The sequence below is a fragment of the Palaemon carinicauda genome, chromosome 8 (assembly GCF_036898095.1).
Source record: "Palaemon carinicauda isolate YSFRI2023 chromosome 8, ASM3689809v2, whole genome shotgun sequence".
In the NCBI taxonomy this organism is placed as follows: Eukaryota; Metazoa; Arthropoda; class Malacostraca; order Decapoda; family Palaemonidae; genus Palaemon; species Palaemon carinicauda.
The window spans coordinates 163,113,461-163,127,600 of NC_090732.1; the positions used below are offsets into that span (position 1 = coordinate 163,113,461).

Genomic DNA, 14,140 nt, shown 5'->3' on the forward strand with positions numbered 1-14,140 from the left:
GGGCCTTTAGTAGAAGCCCTCGCATAAGAGATAGTCCTGATGAAAAGAAAAAAATACAGAAACAGGGAATAAGTCAAGGGGAATTCTGATACTATTCACAACAACCTTTATACATAATTTATATGAATTGTGTTGAGACTGCAGATAAGAATAATTTTGCATTTCTCATTTAGCTATTGCAGGCAAAATTAAAGAGCATTATGGTACTGTGCTTAGCAGATCCTCAGATATGATATCTATACAAAAATATAACACATCTTTTTCATTGCTGGTGCAATTGCAAATAAATTATGATTGAGGTGCTACTAAACTACTATAGCCATGTGTCTTATAAAACCTGACACTATGAAATGCCTTTAACTATCAACAATTTCAATTCCCTATAACCCCTAAAACTGAAATTTTTTATTTCTGTACTCACCTGATGTTCACATTGCTTCTTCTCTAGAGGGTCAGTTAATCAACATTAACACAAAATTTCTAAAAATTTCAAAAAATGTCATTTTAGACACATGAAACACTTAGTGGTTACAGTAATGGTAAGAGAAGAAGTGACACACCAGAGTCTGTTAATTCGAAACTATCACCTATCCTCTTGATGCCAAACGCCACAAGTCAATGGTGGGGGACGGGTGGGCATGTAAATGAACATCAGGCGAGTGTAGAAAGTTCAAATTTCATCATTAAAATTCTGTTAATTCTATAAACCTCCACTGATATTCATATTGCTGATTCCTATACACTGATGGAGGTAGGACACCAGTGAAGGAGAGAAAGGTCATATATAAATCAAAATAATGTAAAATAACTAAAATTCTATACTCACCCTGTCTAGATTACATGTAAAAAACCATCTCATAATACAGTTTTGAAATATGGAAAACCTTTATTCTCTAAAGCTATTTGAAATATAAGTTTATAGATTGTCTTTTAAATTATACTTTTAATTACCTAATTAAATAACCTCACACCATTTAACAAAACTTAAATTTTCGTAAATAAGAGAATTGTAAATCAAGTGAACTAAAAAAATTATTAGACCACATTCCCAGCAGCCACTACAGGGCCTAGATGCCCGCAATCTCAATAAGCAAACCAGGATTAAGTTAATTTTTAGCGAAAACAGACTTGGTACACCATTCAGCTGCCACTAAAACTTTCCAGAGAAAGACTTCTGCCAAAAAAAAAATAAGGGATGTATCTCTACAGAACTTCTAATATCATGAAGTTTAACCTTCAAGGCTTTTATTACATTTGGATCCAATTCTTTGTGAGCTTTTGTGACCACACTTTTCATTAGAAATGATACACTTTAGGACAGAGGCTGATTTGGGACCCTAATCACACAACACAAATTAAAGATACCACCTGTAATATCAGTAGGTTTGTCCAAATGATACTGAATGGCTCTTATCAGACAAAGAAATCTCATTTTCTGATAAAATGCAAGCATTGATTTTGCTCTAAAGGAAGTCAAAAGGGACAAAATTATAAAGTGTTCCCCAAATCCTACCTTAAAGGATAGTTCTGTAGTTCACTTATGCATTTAACTGAAACAAATGCCAACAGGAAAAGTGCTTTAGCAGCGAGATCTTTAAATGAAAGATTTTCATAAGGTTCCAAATCCAAATCTTTGAATAGAGTAAAACCGCATCCAAGTCCCAAAAAAATTGAACCTGACTATTGGAGACCTTTCAAAACTAAAGAATCTACTGTATATACATCTGCTATAATACCTGAAATGGAAAGATCTAATCCAAGATACTTGAGCATGGAATCAAGCATTGATCTCTTTCCCTTAATGGCTGAAATTGAACGTTTATTTTCACAAAATAGTAAATGTAAACATTCAACAATACTGTATTATCCTAGCTAGATCTAGTCATTGGTATATTCCTAAACTTGCATCAATCAAAATAAACATTCCATTGTTTTTCATTTAGATTTTGGGTAGACTGTCTTTTTGAACGTATAATAGAAAGTCTATATGGCTGAAAGAACCTTTTGTTTCCAAGATACTATGGATAGTCTCCATGTGGTTGGATGTAGCTTGGATGGGTTTGGAGTAATCACCTTTGAAATTGGCTCTCTGAGCAAACTGGTTTTGTTCAGTAATCTTCTTGGACATTCCAGTAACAGAAGCCACACATCTGGGAATCATTCCCTTTGTGACCAGAATGGGGCTATTAGCATCATCCTGCTGTTTGCAGAGATCTTGAACTTGTTTATCCATTGTTAAATCACATCCACATTATAAAACGAGGTGGCTTAAGAGCGCTATCTTTAGAGAGTGGAGGGATACAGTATTAGGATCAAGACTACCAACTTAGTCTTCTGCTTCACAATCTACAGTAGTTGCATAAAAGAGGAATTAAGGAATTCGAGGCACACTGAGATAATCTTGAATGTATCCAACATAGTAAACTATTAGAACTCTTCTTGAATGGGACAATATTACCACTAGAATCAAACACGAGAAGTTAGGATAGGGTTAGCAACCAGAGCAGGGAAGATTCGAATTACTGTACCGCCTTTAAGCGAAGACTCGCTGGTGTTCTGATATCTAATATATGAAGCTAGAGAATTTAAAAGCCTTTGAAGTTCATCATTATCAAAACATGGTTGGTTAAATACTGTAGTAGATAGCAGTGTTAGTGTGTCATTATCATCATCATCCCCACTACAATCAACTAGCCTAGTCTTATTTGAATTTCTCCCTCAACTTGAAGTAAGTTTCCTTTTGCTCTTTGAACTTTTAATTTCATCACCTACCATTAAAACCTACTTTTCCATGAAAGGAACAATAAGGCACGAGCCATCTCACAACGGTTATTTGAATCACAGTATTGTCCCCAAAACAAGACATAAAATGTGGATCATAATCACCCAGAAACAATTCCCTTAAACTGACCTCAAAGTAATTGCTAACAAATAGAGGAAGACATCTCACAATGTACTCAACTTCTAACAATCTGGAGGACAGACTTTGCCAAAGCAATGTGACTGAGAAACTGAAATATGTTATTTTTATTAGTAAAATAAATTTTTGAATATACTTACCCGATAATCATGTAGCTGTCAACTCCGTTGCCCGACAGAATTCTACGGGAGGGATACGCCAGCTATCACAATACTAGAAGGGGGTGTACTCACCAGCGCCACCTGTGGCCAGGTACTACAGTACTTCTTGTTGACACCTCCTCAATTTTTCCTCGGTCCACTGGTTCTCTATGGGGAGGAAGGGAGGGTCAATTAAATCATGATTATCGGGTAAGTATATTCAAAAATTTATTTTACTAATAAAAATAACATTTTTCAATATTAAACTTACCCGATAATCATGTAGCTGATTCACACCCAGGGGGGTGGGTGAAAACCAGTGTACAAGATTAAAGGATAGCTAAGTATCCCGTATTTCATATAATCAGTTATCTCAAAATAACAATGAAATAATAAGTACCTGGTAAGGAAGTCGACTTGAACCGTTACTCTGCCTTTTTTTAAGTTCGTCTTCCTTACTGAGCGCAGCGTTCCTCTTAGGAGGCTGAATCAACTCTAAGGTGCTAAAGTATATAGGGCTGCAACCCCTACTAAAGGACCTCTACACAACCTCTAACCCAGGCGCTTCTCAAGAATGAATTGACCACCCGCCAAATCAAAAGGATGTGGAAGGCTTCTTAGCCTACCGTAACAACCATAAAAACAACAATAAAAGCATTCAAGAGAAAGGTTAAAAAAGGTTATGGGATTAAGGGAATGTAGTGGCTGAGCCCTCACCTACTACTGCACTCGCTGCTACGAATGGTCCCAGGGTGTAGCAGTTCTCGTAAAGAGACTGGACATCTTTAAGATAAAATGATGCAAACACTGACTTGCTCCTCCAATAGGTTGCATCCATTATGCTCTGCAGAGAACGGTTTTTATTAAAGGCCATCGAAGTAGCTACGGCTCTCACTTCGTGGGTCCTTACCTTCAGCAAAGCAAGGTCTTCCTCCTTTAAGTGAGAATGGGCTTCTCTAATCAGAAGCCTTATATAATACGAAACCCCGTTTTTGGACATGGGCCTCGAAGGTTTCTTGATTGCACACCATAAGGCTTCTGACTGTCCTCGAATAGGTTTTGACCTATTAAGATAATATTTCAGAGCTCTGACAGGGCAAAGAACTCTTTCTAGCTCGTTACCTACCATGTTGGAGAGGCTAGGTATTTCAAACGATCTAGGCCAAGGACGTGAAGGAAGTTCATTCTTAGCTAAGAATCCGAGCTGTAAAGAACATGTTGCGGATTCGGATGTGAACCCAATGTTCTTGCTGAAGGCATGAACCTCACTGACTCTTTTAGCTGTTGCAAGGCAGACGAGAAAAAGAGTCTTGAGGGTAAGGTCCTTGAAGGAAGCTGACTGGAGAGGTTCGAACCTAGGTGACATAAGGAACCTTAAGACTACGTCTAGATTCCAGCCTGGAGTGGGTAGACGACGATCTTTAGAAGTCTCAAAAGACTTAAGGATGTCTTGAAGGTCCTTGTTGGAAGAAAGGTCCAAACCTCTGTGGCGGAGAACTAAAGCCAACATACTCCTGTACCCTTTAATCGTAGGAGCTGAAAGGGATCTCTCATTCCTAAGATGCAATAGGAAGTCAGCTATTTGGGTCACAGAGGTATTGGTAGAGGAAACTGCATTGGCTCTACACCAGCTCCGGAAGACTTCCCACTTGGATTGGTAGACTCTACGAGTGGATACCCTCCTTGCTCTGGCAATCGCACTGGCTGCCTCCTTCGAAAAGCCTCTAGCTCTAGCGAATCTTTCGACAGTCTGAAGGCAGTCAGCCGAAGAGCGTGGAGGTTTGGGTGCAACCTGTCTACGTGAGGTTGACGTAGAAGGTCCACTCTTAGAGGGAGAGTCCTGGGGACGTCGACCAGCCATTGTAGTACCTCTGTGAACCATTCTCTTGCAGGCCAAAGGGGAGCAACCAGCGTCAGCCGTGTCCCTTCGTGCGAGATGAACTTCTGAAGGACTTTGTTTATGATCTTGAACGGTGGGAATGCGTAAAGGTCGAGATGGGACCAGTTCAGCAGAAAAGCATCCACATGAACTGCTGCTGGGTCTGGAACTGGGGAACAGTACAAAGGAAGTCTCTTGGTCATGGAGGTGGCAAACAGATCTATTGTCGGCTGACCCCACAAGGTCCAAAGTCTGTTGCACACGCTCTTGTGGAGGGTCCATTCCGTGGGGATGACCTGATCCCTTCTGCTTAGGCGATCTGCTGAGACGTTCATGTTGCCCTGAATGAACCTCGTAACTAGGGTGAGGTTTAGACTTCTTGACCAAATGAGGAGGTCCCTTGCTAACTCGTATAGGCTCCTCGAATGGGTCCCTCCTTGCTTGGAGATGTAAGCCAAGGCTGTGGTGTTGTCGGAGTTCACCTCCACCACCTTGCCTAGCAGGAGGGACTTGAAGTTCAATAGGGCTAAATGAACTGCTAGTAGCTCCTTGCAGTTGATGTGGAGCGTTTCCTGTTCCTCGTTCCACGTTCCCGAGCACTCCCGTCCGTTCAAGGTCGCGCCCCAGCCCGAGTCCGATGCATCCGAGAAGAGATGAAGATTGGGGGTCTGAATCGCCAACGATAGGCCCTCCCTGAGAAGGAGATTGGTCTTCCACCACAAGAGAGTGGTCTTCATCTCTTTGGTGACTGGGAAAGAGACTGCTTCGAGAGTCAAACCCTTGTCCCAATGAGCTGCTAGATGGAATTGAAGAGGGCGGAGGTGGAGTCTCCCTAGCTCGACGAACAGGGCCAACGATGAAAGGGTCCCTGTGAGACTCATCCACTGTCTCACCGAGCAACTGCTCCTCTTCAGCATGCTCAGGATGCAATCTAGGGCTTGGCTTATCCTTGGGGCCGATGGAAAAGCCCGAAAATCCTGACTCCGAATCTCCATTCGCAGGTACACAATGGATTGGGAGGGAATGAGCTGGGACTTTTCTAGATTGACTAACAGACCCAGTTCTTTGATCAAGTCCAAAGTCCAGTTGAGACTCTCCAGACAGCGACGACTCGTGGAGGCTCTCAACAGCCAGTCGTCTAAATAAAGGGAGGCTCTGATGTCCGATAAGTGGAGGAATTTTGCTATATTCCTCATCAGATGCGTAAACACCATAGGAGCTGTGCTTAGGCCAAAACACAGGGCTTGGAATTGGTAGACAACCTTTCCAAAAACGAATCTCAGGAAAGGTTGGGAGTCTGGATGAATAGGAACGTGAAAGTAAGCATCTTTCAGGTCCAACGAGACCATCCAGTCCTCCTGCCTGACCGCTGCTAGGACCGACTTCGTCGTCTCCATCGTGAACGTCTGCTTGGTGACATAAGCATTGAGCGCGCTGACGTCCAGCACCGGTCTCCAACCTCCTGTCTTCTTGGCCACCAGAAAGAGACGGTTGTAGAAGCCCGGGGATTGATGGTCCCGGACTATAACCACTGCCTTCTTCTGTAACAGGAGCGACACCTCCTGGTGCAACGCTAGCCTCTTGTCCTTTTCTTTGTAGTTGGGAGAGAGGTTGATGGGAGATGTGGTCAGAGGGGGTTTGCGGCAGAATGGTATCCTGTAACCCTCCCTCAGCCAACTGACAGACTGGGCGTCTGCACCTCTCTTTTCCCAGGCTTGCCAGAAGATCTTGAGTCTGGCTCCTACTGCTGTCTGGAGAGGAGGAGAGTCAGTTTTTGCCTTTAGAAGTCTTGGAACCTTTCCTAGACTTGCTCCTGGAAGAGTCTGGACGGGAGCTTCCTCGGCTGGGGGCTCTACCACGAAAGGGCGGAATAAACCTCGTAGCAGGAGTATCAGCCACTGGGGTGCGATAAGTCCTGGGGACTGAGGTAGCAACCTTAGTCTTACGAGCTGATGAGGCCACAAGATCATGGGTGTCCTTTTGTATCAGGGCCGCAGACAAGTCCTTAACAAGCTCTTCAGGAAACAGGAACTTAGAGAGCGGAGCGAAAAGGAGTTGAGACCTTTGACAAGGTGTGATGCTGGAGGAAAGGAAGGAACAAAGCTGCTCCCTTTTCTTAAGCACTCCTGACACAAACATTGAAGCAAGCTCGCCAGATCCATCCCTAATAGCCTTATCCATGCAGGACATTAAGAGCATGGCTGAGTCCTTGTCCGCAGGGGAGGTCTTCTTGCTAAGGGCCCCCAGGCACCAGTCTAGGAAATTGAACATCTCAAAGGCTCTAAATACACCCTTTAGGAAGTGATCTAGATCGGAGAAGGTCCAGCAAACCTTAGAGCGCCTCATTGCTGTTCTACGAGGAGAGTCTACCAAACTCGAGAAGTCAGCCTGGGCAGAGGCAGGTACTCCCAAGCCTGGTTCCTCTCCTGTGGCATACCAAACGCCCGCTTTAGAAGTGAGCTTAGTCGGAGGAAACATAAAGGAAGTCTTTCCTAGTTGCTGCTTAGACTGCAACCACTCCCCTAAAATTCTTAACGCTCTCTTAGAGGACCTTGCAAAGACGAGCTTAGTATAAGTTGACTTGGCTGGCTGCATGCCCAGCGAAAACTCAGATGGCGGAGAGCGGGGGGTAGCAGAGACAAAATGGTCTGGGTATACCTCTCTGAAAAGAGCCAAGACCTTACGAAAATCAATAGGAGGCGGAGAAGACTTGGATTCATCCACGTCTGATGAGGGATCCAGGTGTGCAGCCTCATCATCAGAAACCTCATCACCAGAGTGTAGCGAAGTGAGAGGTAAGGTATGCTGAACAGCAGAATCTGCACGAGCGGGAGCAAAAACGCTTGCGGTTTCATCCTCAAGTCTCTGTTGAGGCAACACCTGAGGCTCAGGCTGCAAAGGCTGGTCAAAAGAAGTAGCAGAAGGTAGGCGCATGGGTGGAGGAGGCTGACTCCTGGCATGAGTGTCTTGACTCAAGAGTTGCGCTTGCTGTAAGGTTGGTGGATGCGCAGTAGCAGGTTCCTGAGGAACGAGTTGAGGTTCCTGAGGTGTGAGCTGCGAGCGTTGAGGTAGTGGCTGCGCAGAACGCAGTAATTGTCTCGCGAGTTGAGGTTCCTGAGGCGCAAGGCTAAGGTGTTGAGGCTCTCGCCTTGAGGAGGGTTGAGGTCGCTGCAGCGAGAGCTGAGGAGTCTGCCTCATGGATGGGAGAGGTTGTTGTACCTCAAGAGAGTGTTGCCTCACTGGTGGAACCGCAAGTGGAAGCGGAGGAAGTAAGGTATAAGCTTCCTGTTCCCATTGCTGAGGTTGCCTTAAGGAAGGCGGAGGTAGCTGCACACCGCTGGAAACTGGCAACTCAGTACGTGGTAAGGTATCCTGAGGAGCCTCAACATCGTACGCCTGGCAGACAGGACTGCGGTTAGGCGGAGCGATCGCAGGAGGAGGTGTAACCTTCTCAGCCTGACACTCACGCATCAAGACCGCAAGTTGTGACTGCATGGACTGCAGTAGAGTCAACTTGGGGTCGGCAGACACTAAGGTCTACTGAGGCAAAGCCTTAACAGAAGAGATCTGTTGCGGCAGCACCTTACTCCTCTTAGGAGGTGTGCATTCAACTGATGACTGCGGCGAGTCAGAGCTGATCCAATGACTGCAGCCAGGTTGTAGAGCTCTTGAGGTCTGGACTCTGCGTTTGAGCGGTCTTGAGACCTGAGTCCAACGTTTCCTCCCTGACAATTCTTCAGCAGACGAGTAAAAGACGGGCTCAATCGTCTGCGGGTGGGAGTGACGGTCTCTGGAAGACACGCCCGCAACCACCGAGGATACTTCTGTGCGCCGATCAAGGCCTGCCGAACCCTTTTGCCCTTCGACATTGCTTCTCCCCTGGGCTTGGGAGCTTGCAAGAGGTCCCGGACTGGGAGGACGACTGGCACGCACAGAAGTACCCTCACGCACCACACTGACACTGACACTAGCACTTGGCACTGCACTGACACTAGCACTCGTCACAGCACTGGCACTATTACCACCCACTGCACTCTTGACCTTAAGTTCCTTGACTTCGGCCATAAGAGACTTATGATCACTAACCACCGACTCCACTTTGTCACCTAAAGCCTGAATGGCACGCAAAACAACAGACATATCAGGTTGAGGGCAAATAGTAGGTTCGGGGGTAGCCACTACAGGGGGAGGAAAAGGTAGGGGATCATGAGGTGAGGAAAAAAGTGAAGAGCGAGAAGAACTCCTCCTAACTCTCTCTCTCTCTAACTTGGTTGAATACTTAAGAAATCGGACAAAATCAAGTTCCGAAAGTCCGGCGCATTCCTCACATCGATCTTCCAACTGACAGGGTCTTTCCCTACAGTCAGAACAAGCGGTGTGAGGATCTACCGAGGCCTTCGGAATACGCCTATTACAAGACCTACATCGTCTATGGGGTGGGGCTTGTGAAATGTCAGACATCTTGAATCAAAGAGTTAGCCAAGTGGGGATTCCAAATCAAGCAAAAAGATCGTTAACCATTAATCAGAACTAAATAATAGCTATCTAAGCTAATATAGAAGTTTTCCAGTAAAGCGACAGCCGAAATCTGAGAGAAATACTTCACCAAAAGCCGTGAAAATACTCCAAGATCATAAGCGTATCCCAGAACGTCTTGCCGGAAGCACGACAGAGGAAAAATTGAGGAGGTGTCAACAAGAAGTACTGTAGTACCTGGCCACAGGTGGCGCTGGTGAGTACACCCCCTTCTAGTATTGTGATAGCTGGCGTATCCCTCCCGTAGAATTCTGTCGGGCAACGGAGTTGACAGCTACATGATTATCGGGTAAGTTTAATATTGAAAAAAGAAAGACTCTGGAGCATCGCTACTTTACTATGAATCACTTTGGTGTTTATATTGAAGGGAAAGAAAATAGGAAATTTTAAAAAAAAAATTCTACAGGCAAATGTCAATTAACAAACTCTCTAGAGAAGAAGCAATATGAATATCAGGGGAGCTTTATAGAAATAACTAAGGCTCAAACATAAGTAAACTTCCCCTATAAAAAAGGGATTTTGACGAAGGAAAAATCTATTTCTGGGGAGAGACCTGTGACGCCCGGTGAAAAGGTCCTTCTTTACACTTTTCTGATATAAATCTTCCAAATATACCAGAGAAAGATAAAAGCATGGAATGCAGAGGTTACTACCCTCGCGCGAGCACCTTGTGGGTGTCGTGTATACAGCAGGGGCGTGTGAAAACCACTATTCACAGACTGTCTTCCATTTAGATAATTCCTTCATCAAAGGGAAGGGCCGTAACAGAGGCCCTAGAAACCACACTTGGACCACGCCACCGACACCTAACACGAGCGCCCTCTAAGACATCCTTCTGTTTTGGACTTGCTCGCTTAGTCGTATTTGTTTGTGCTCTTGGTGTTTTTTCCCATTTTTGGCTTTAATTCATCATGACTGACGCTATTACTTCACCTTTACCAATGTTAAGTACCATAGTTTGTTTTGACAGCTTTTTACAGTACCGGGCATTTGTTCTCTTTCCAGTAATGTGGATTGTAATTTTGGATCGGCTTGGCCTTCCTCGGCGTCGGTAGCCATTGTGGCGTTGTTCGCTTCGCTAGTATTTCAAGTTAATATTGCCCATCTGGTACTCTGTCATCAAGGTTATATCACTTACGATTTGTGACAATTATTGTTATCATTATTTTATTATTGTTTTACTATGGTATTTTTTGCTAGCATTTTTAGATCATGGTTTTTGAATGATTAGTAGTAAACATTCTAACCATAAATTTGGACAAATGAGTTATAATAAAATATAGCAGCTCATCAGCCCATGGATCACCAACTAGAACTTCAGATTCACTATACGCAACACTGCAAGGTGGCAAATGTTGTAATGTTCTGATTACTGTGGTCTGACTGTAAGAAGAGGAAAGATTTGTTTACTCTTCCAGTCACATTGAATGCAGAAACTAGTCTTTTGATGGGTCCTCAGTTTTCACACTTTTCTGTCAGTTTTCCTTTTAAATTCAAGCTTTCTTCCTAGTGCGTGCATTTAACAAAAATTAATGTAATCCATCAATATTGTTCCTATGAATATATCCATACATATTGCATGTATTGTTTATCATAACATATGGTATTAATACACGATTGCTATCAAAAGATACGGTACACATATGTTTGGTAATCTATCATCAGTTCCTGGTATCATATTGAGCTTCTTTTGGCAATGGCCTAGTACTAATTATTATGTTCTCATTTCATATTGTTTAAAATGTTTTGAATACATAGAATAAATGTAGATATCGAATGGTGAATTTTTTATGATGGTGGTATTAGTGATAGTGCTCTGTCAAGATTGGCTTTATTAGAAATGTGGGTGAATGAATCAATTAATTGAAGTTTTTCAATAAACTTTTGATTTTATTGATTCTCACTTCATATATTATGAATACATAAAAATTTTCTACATTATTCAAGAGAAAGTTTCCAATTGTCTCCACATTCATATTGATACTCTTATGGCCCCTTTATCTCTCCTGTCCCTTTCACTTACTTATTCTAATTATGGGTTGCTGAATCCCTTAAAAGAGATCTAGCTAGAATTAGTGTATGGTAAAGCAAATTATGGGACATGAAGTTGAACCCTTACAATACTCAAAGTATGATTGTAATTAGGTTGAGGATCGTGGCTCCTTAACATACATATATCTGCAGTGATAATGTTTCTATAACTATATACAACTCCTTCAGAATATTAGGTGCGAGTCTTGATTACAAATTTACTTTTGAGAAACACATTCGGTCTGTTTCTTCCTCAATTGCACGAAAAACTGGCTTATTGAGAACGTCTTTTAAGATTTTCGGGGATCAATTCCTTTTGAAGAAATATTTTAATTCTTTCATTCTACTTTGCTTTGAGTATTGTTCTCCTGTATGGTCTTCAGCTGCTGTCTCCCATCTTAATTTGTTAGACAAAAACTTGGTCTATTAAATTTCTTATTCCTGATCACATTAATCTTTGGCAGCATCGTTCAATTATTTCTTTATGCAAGTTGTATAAGATTTTTCATAATTCTGACCATACTTTGTATTCAGATCTTCCCAGACTGTACCATCCTTTACATAGTACTGGGTATGCAGTTAATTTTAAGTCTTGCTTTCTCCTTCATAAGGCTCAACACTGCACAGTACAGTAATACACTGACAGTGCCATATTACGGTTCATCTATCGCTCCCTCAGTACATCGCAGATTTATAAATGTATGTAAATCTATATTGCTAACTCTTCTTTATATTGAGGGTACATAAGTTTTATATTTTTCATATCTTACTTATTTTTTGTTATAAATAGTAACTTTTAGTCCTAGACTAATAAAGTAAATTACCGTACAGTAATATACTGCATATACTCGTGTAACACTTGAAATCTTGCATAGTGTTAGCACCAGATTTTCATCCATAATATTTATTTTATCACGTATCACATGTATCATACGAGTTCCTTTTCTGAGACTAAATTATAATAAACTAACCTCTATTTTGCCAACTTTTACTTCAATGAGTTAATAAGGTAAGAAGATTGAATGATAAACATATCGTTACTGAACAAAAAACAACTGTTTTATCATGAATATCACATTTCGGATGACAATGCACTTCGTTCGCTTGTTAGCTCAGCAGCCACTTGCTCATCAAGGGTTGACGTTAACTGGGTAATGGTAAACAATACCGATTTACCTAAATGAGTCTTACTAGGAAGAAAACATAAAGAAATAGTAGGATAGATCAAAACATAAGGACTCATGCCCATTTGTTTATAACTGGCATGGGAACTGCTGCTCATTTGCTCAGGTACAATTTCAGAACTTCCGGGGTCAAAGCAAAGCCTTGCAATGGCGCCTCTAATGTACTTGCGATGTATATTAGTTTTGTGCATTTCTTTTTATATCAATTATCATTTTCCCATATAATGATAAGTGTCTTATCTTTTCTAAACTTTACAGGAAGATAAGGATGAACTAAACACTGTGTACATTCCTTTTAAATATTATGTTCCTTATCGATAACTCCCTACTAAGTTGTTAAAGGTAATTTCTAATGCTGCTTTTTCTCAAGTATTCAGAGACAGCTACTTGCATGACTATGTACAATTATCAATTTCAGTTCCCATATGTAGTAAATAGACAATCGAAAAACAGCTTAGAAAGATCTTTAAAATAGATTGATGAGACAATAATCAAAATTATTCTTTAAAATAAAATGTAATAAAATCTAAAGAAGCCTTTTATTTTCGGATAGAAAAACGAAACCCAGAGTCAGTATTACAAGACGACTTGAAATTATTGTAATGAACTCCCAATTGAACTCGGATCATCGCACAAGTTGGAAGTGCGTAAGAACTCTAAACAAAAAGAATTTTGAATAATGATCCATTTCCAAGCAAAAGCTAATTTACTTTACATTCTCTGCTAAATCTAGCCTTTAAAAATTTGAAAGACACAGTCCTATCATTTTCTAAAAAAAAAAAAAAATACGAAAGAGCCATACTATCTAAATGACAATACTACGACTTCCTAAAAAATAAGGAATCACAACAGCAGTTAGAAAGGAGATTGTTTGCTCCCTTGTCAGTTTCACTAGGCCCCTCTTCCTGTGGGATGATACCACTTGAACCCCAGGCAGTTTTGTTAAAAAAATACAAAATAACTAAACTATTACTCTAAAAATACAACTACTACTAAGGAGGGACACATACAGTAGCCTGGCTCATCGAAAACACTAAAGTAAATTAAACATTAACACATTCACAATACTCAAATGTAACAGTACAAAAGACAAATACTTAAACATGGTAGACTGGGGATACAACTAAGAAAAGTAAATATATATCTAGGTAAATACCAGTCGTACATTTCCCAGAACTAAACTACATTGCAAGTAAAGGGTTTTGCAAAGTTAATCACCACCGCCCTTGTTAATAATGAGAGTTCAGTACTTAGTTCTTCTGTGCCACTTAGAGCTGTGGCACAAGAAAAAATTATTTTTATTTTAAAAAAGAAAAGTGAAAGACAATGAGGAAAAATCTAACAACAATAAAATTTAACGACCCAGCAGGCTATATCTGTATTTGCACAAATGTATAAAAAAAGAAAAAAAAAGAGTAATGCAACAGAAACAACTTACAATTCTTACACA

The 14,140-nt window shown here is 41.5% G+C and overlaps 1 protein-coding gene across 5 annotated transcripts in view; it reads right to left on the bottom strand.

Moving 5' to 3' along the window:
• Positions 1–14,140, bottom strand: part of LOC137646085 (uncharacterized) — a 175,796-nt gene that overhangs the window by 102,964 nt on the left and 58,692 nt on the right. The window contains exon 3 of one of the 5 annotated variants that reach the window (XM_068379268.1): positions 1–36. This exon is cut by the window's left edge and continues 9 nt beyond it. The exons of the other annotated variants lie outside the window; for them this stretch is intronic. Coding sequence (XP_068235369.1) covers positions 1–36 — 36 coding nt within the window. The remainder of the gene's footprint in view (positions 37–14,140) is intronic. 5 annotated transcript variants of the gene reach the window in all.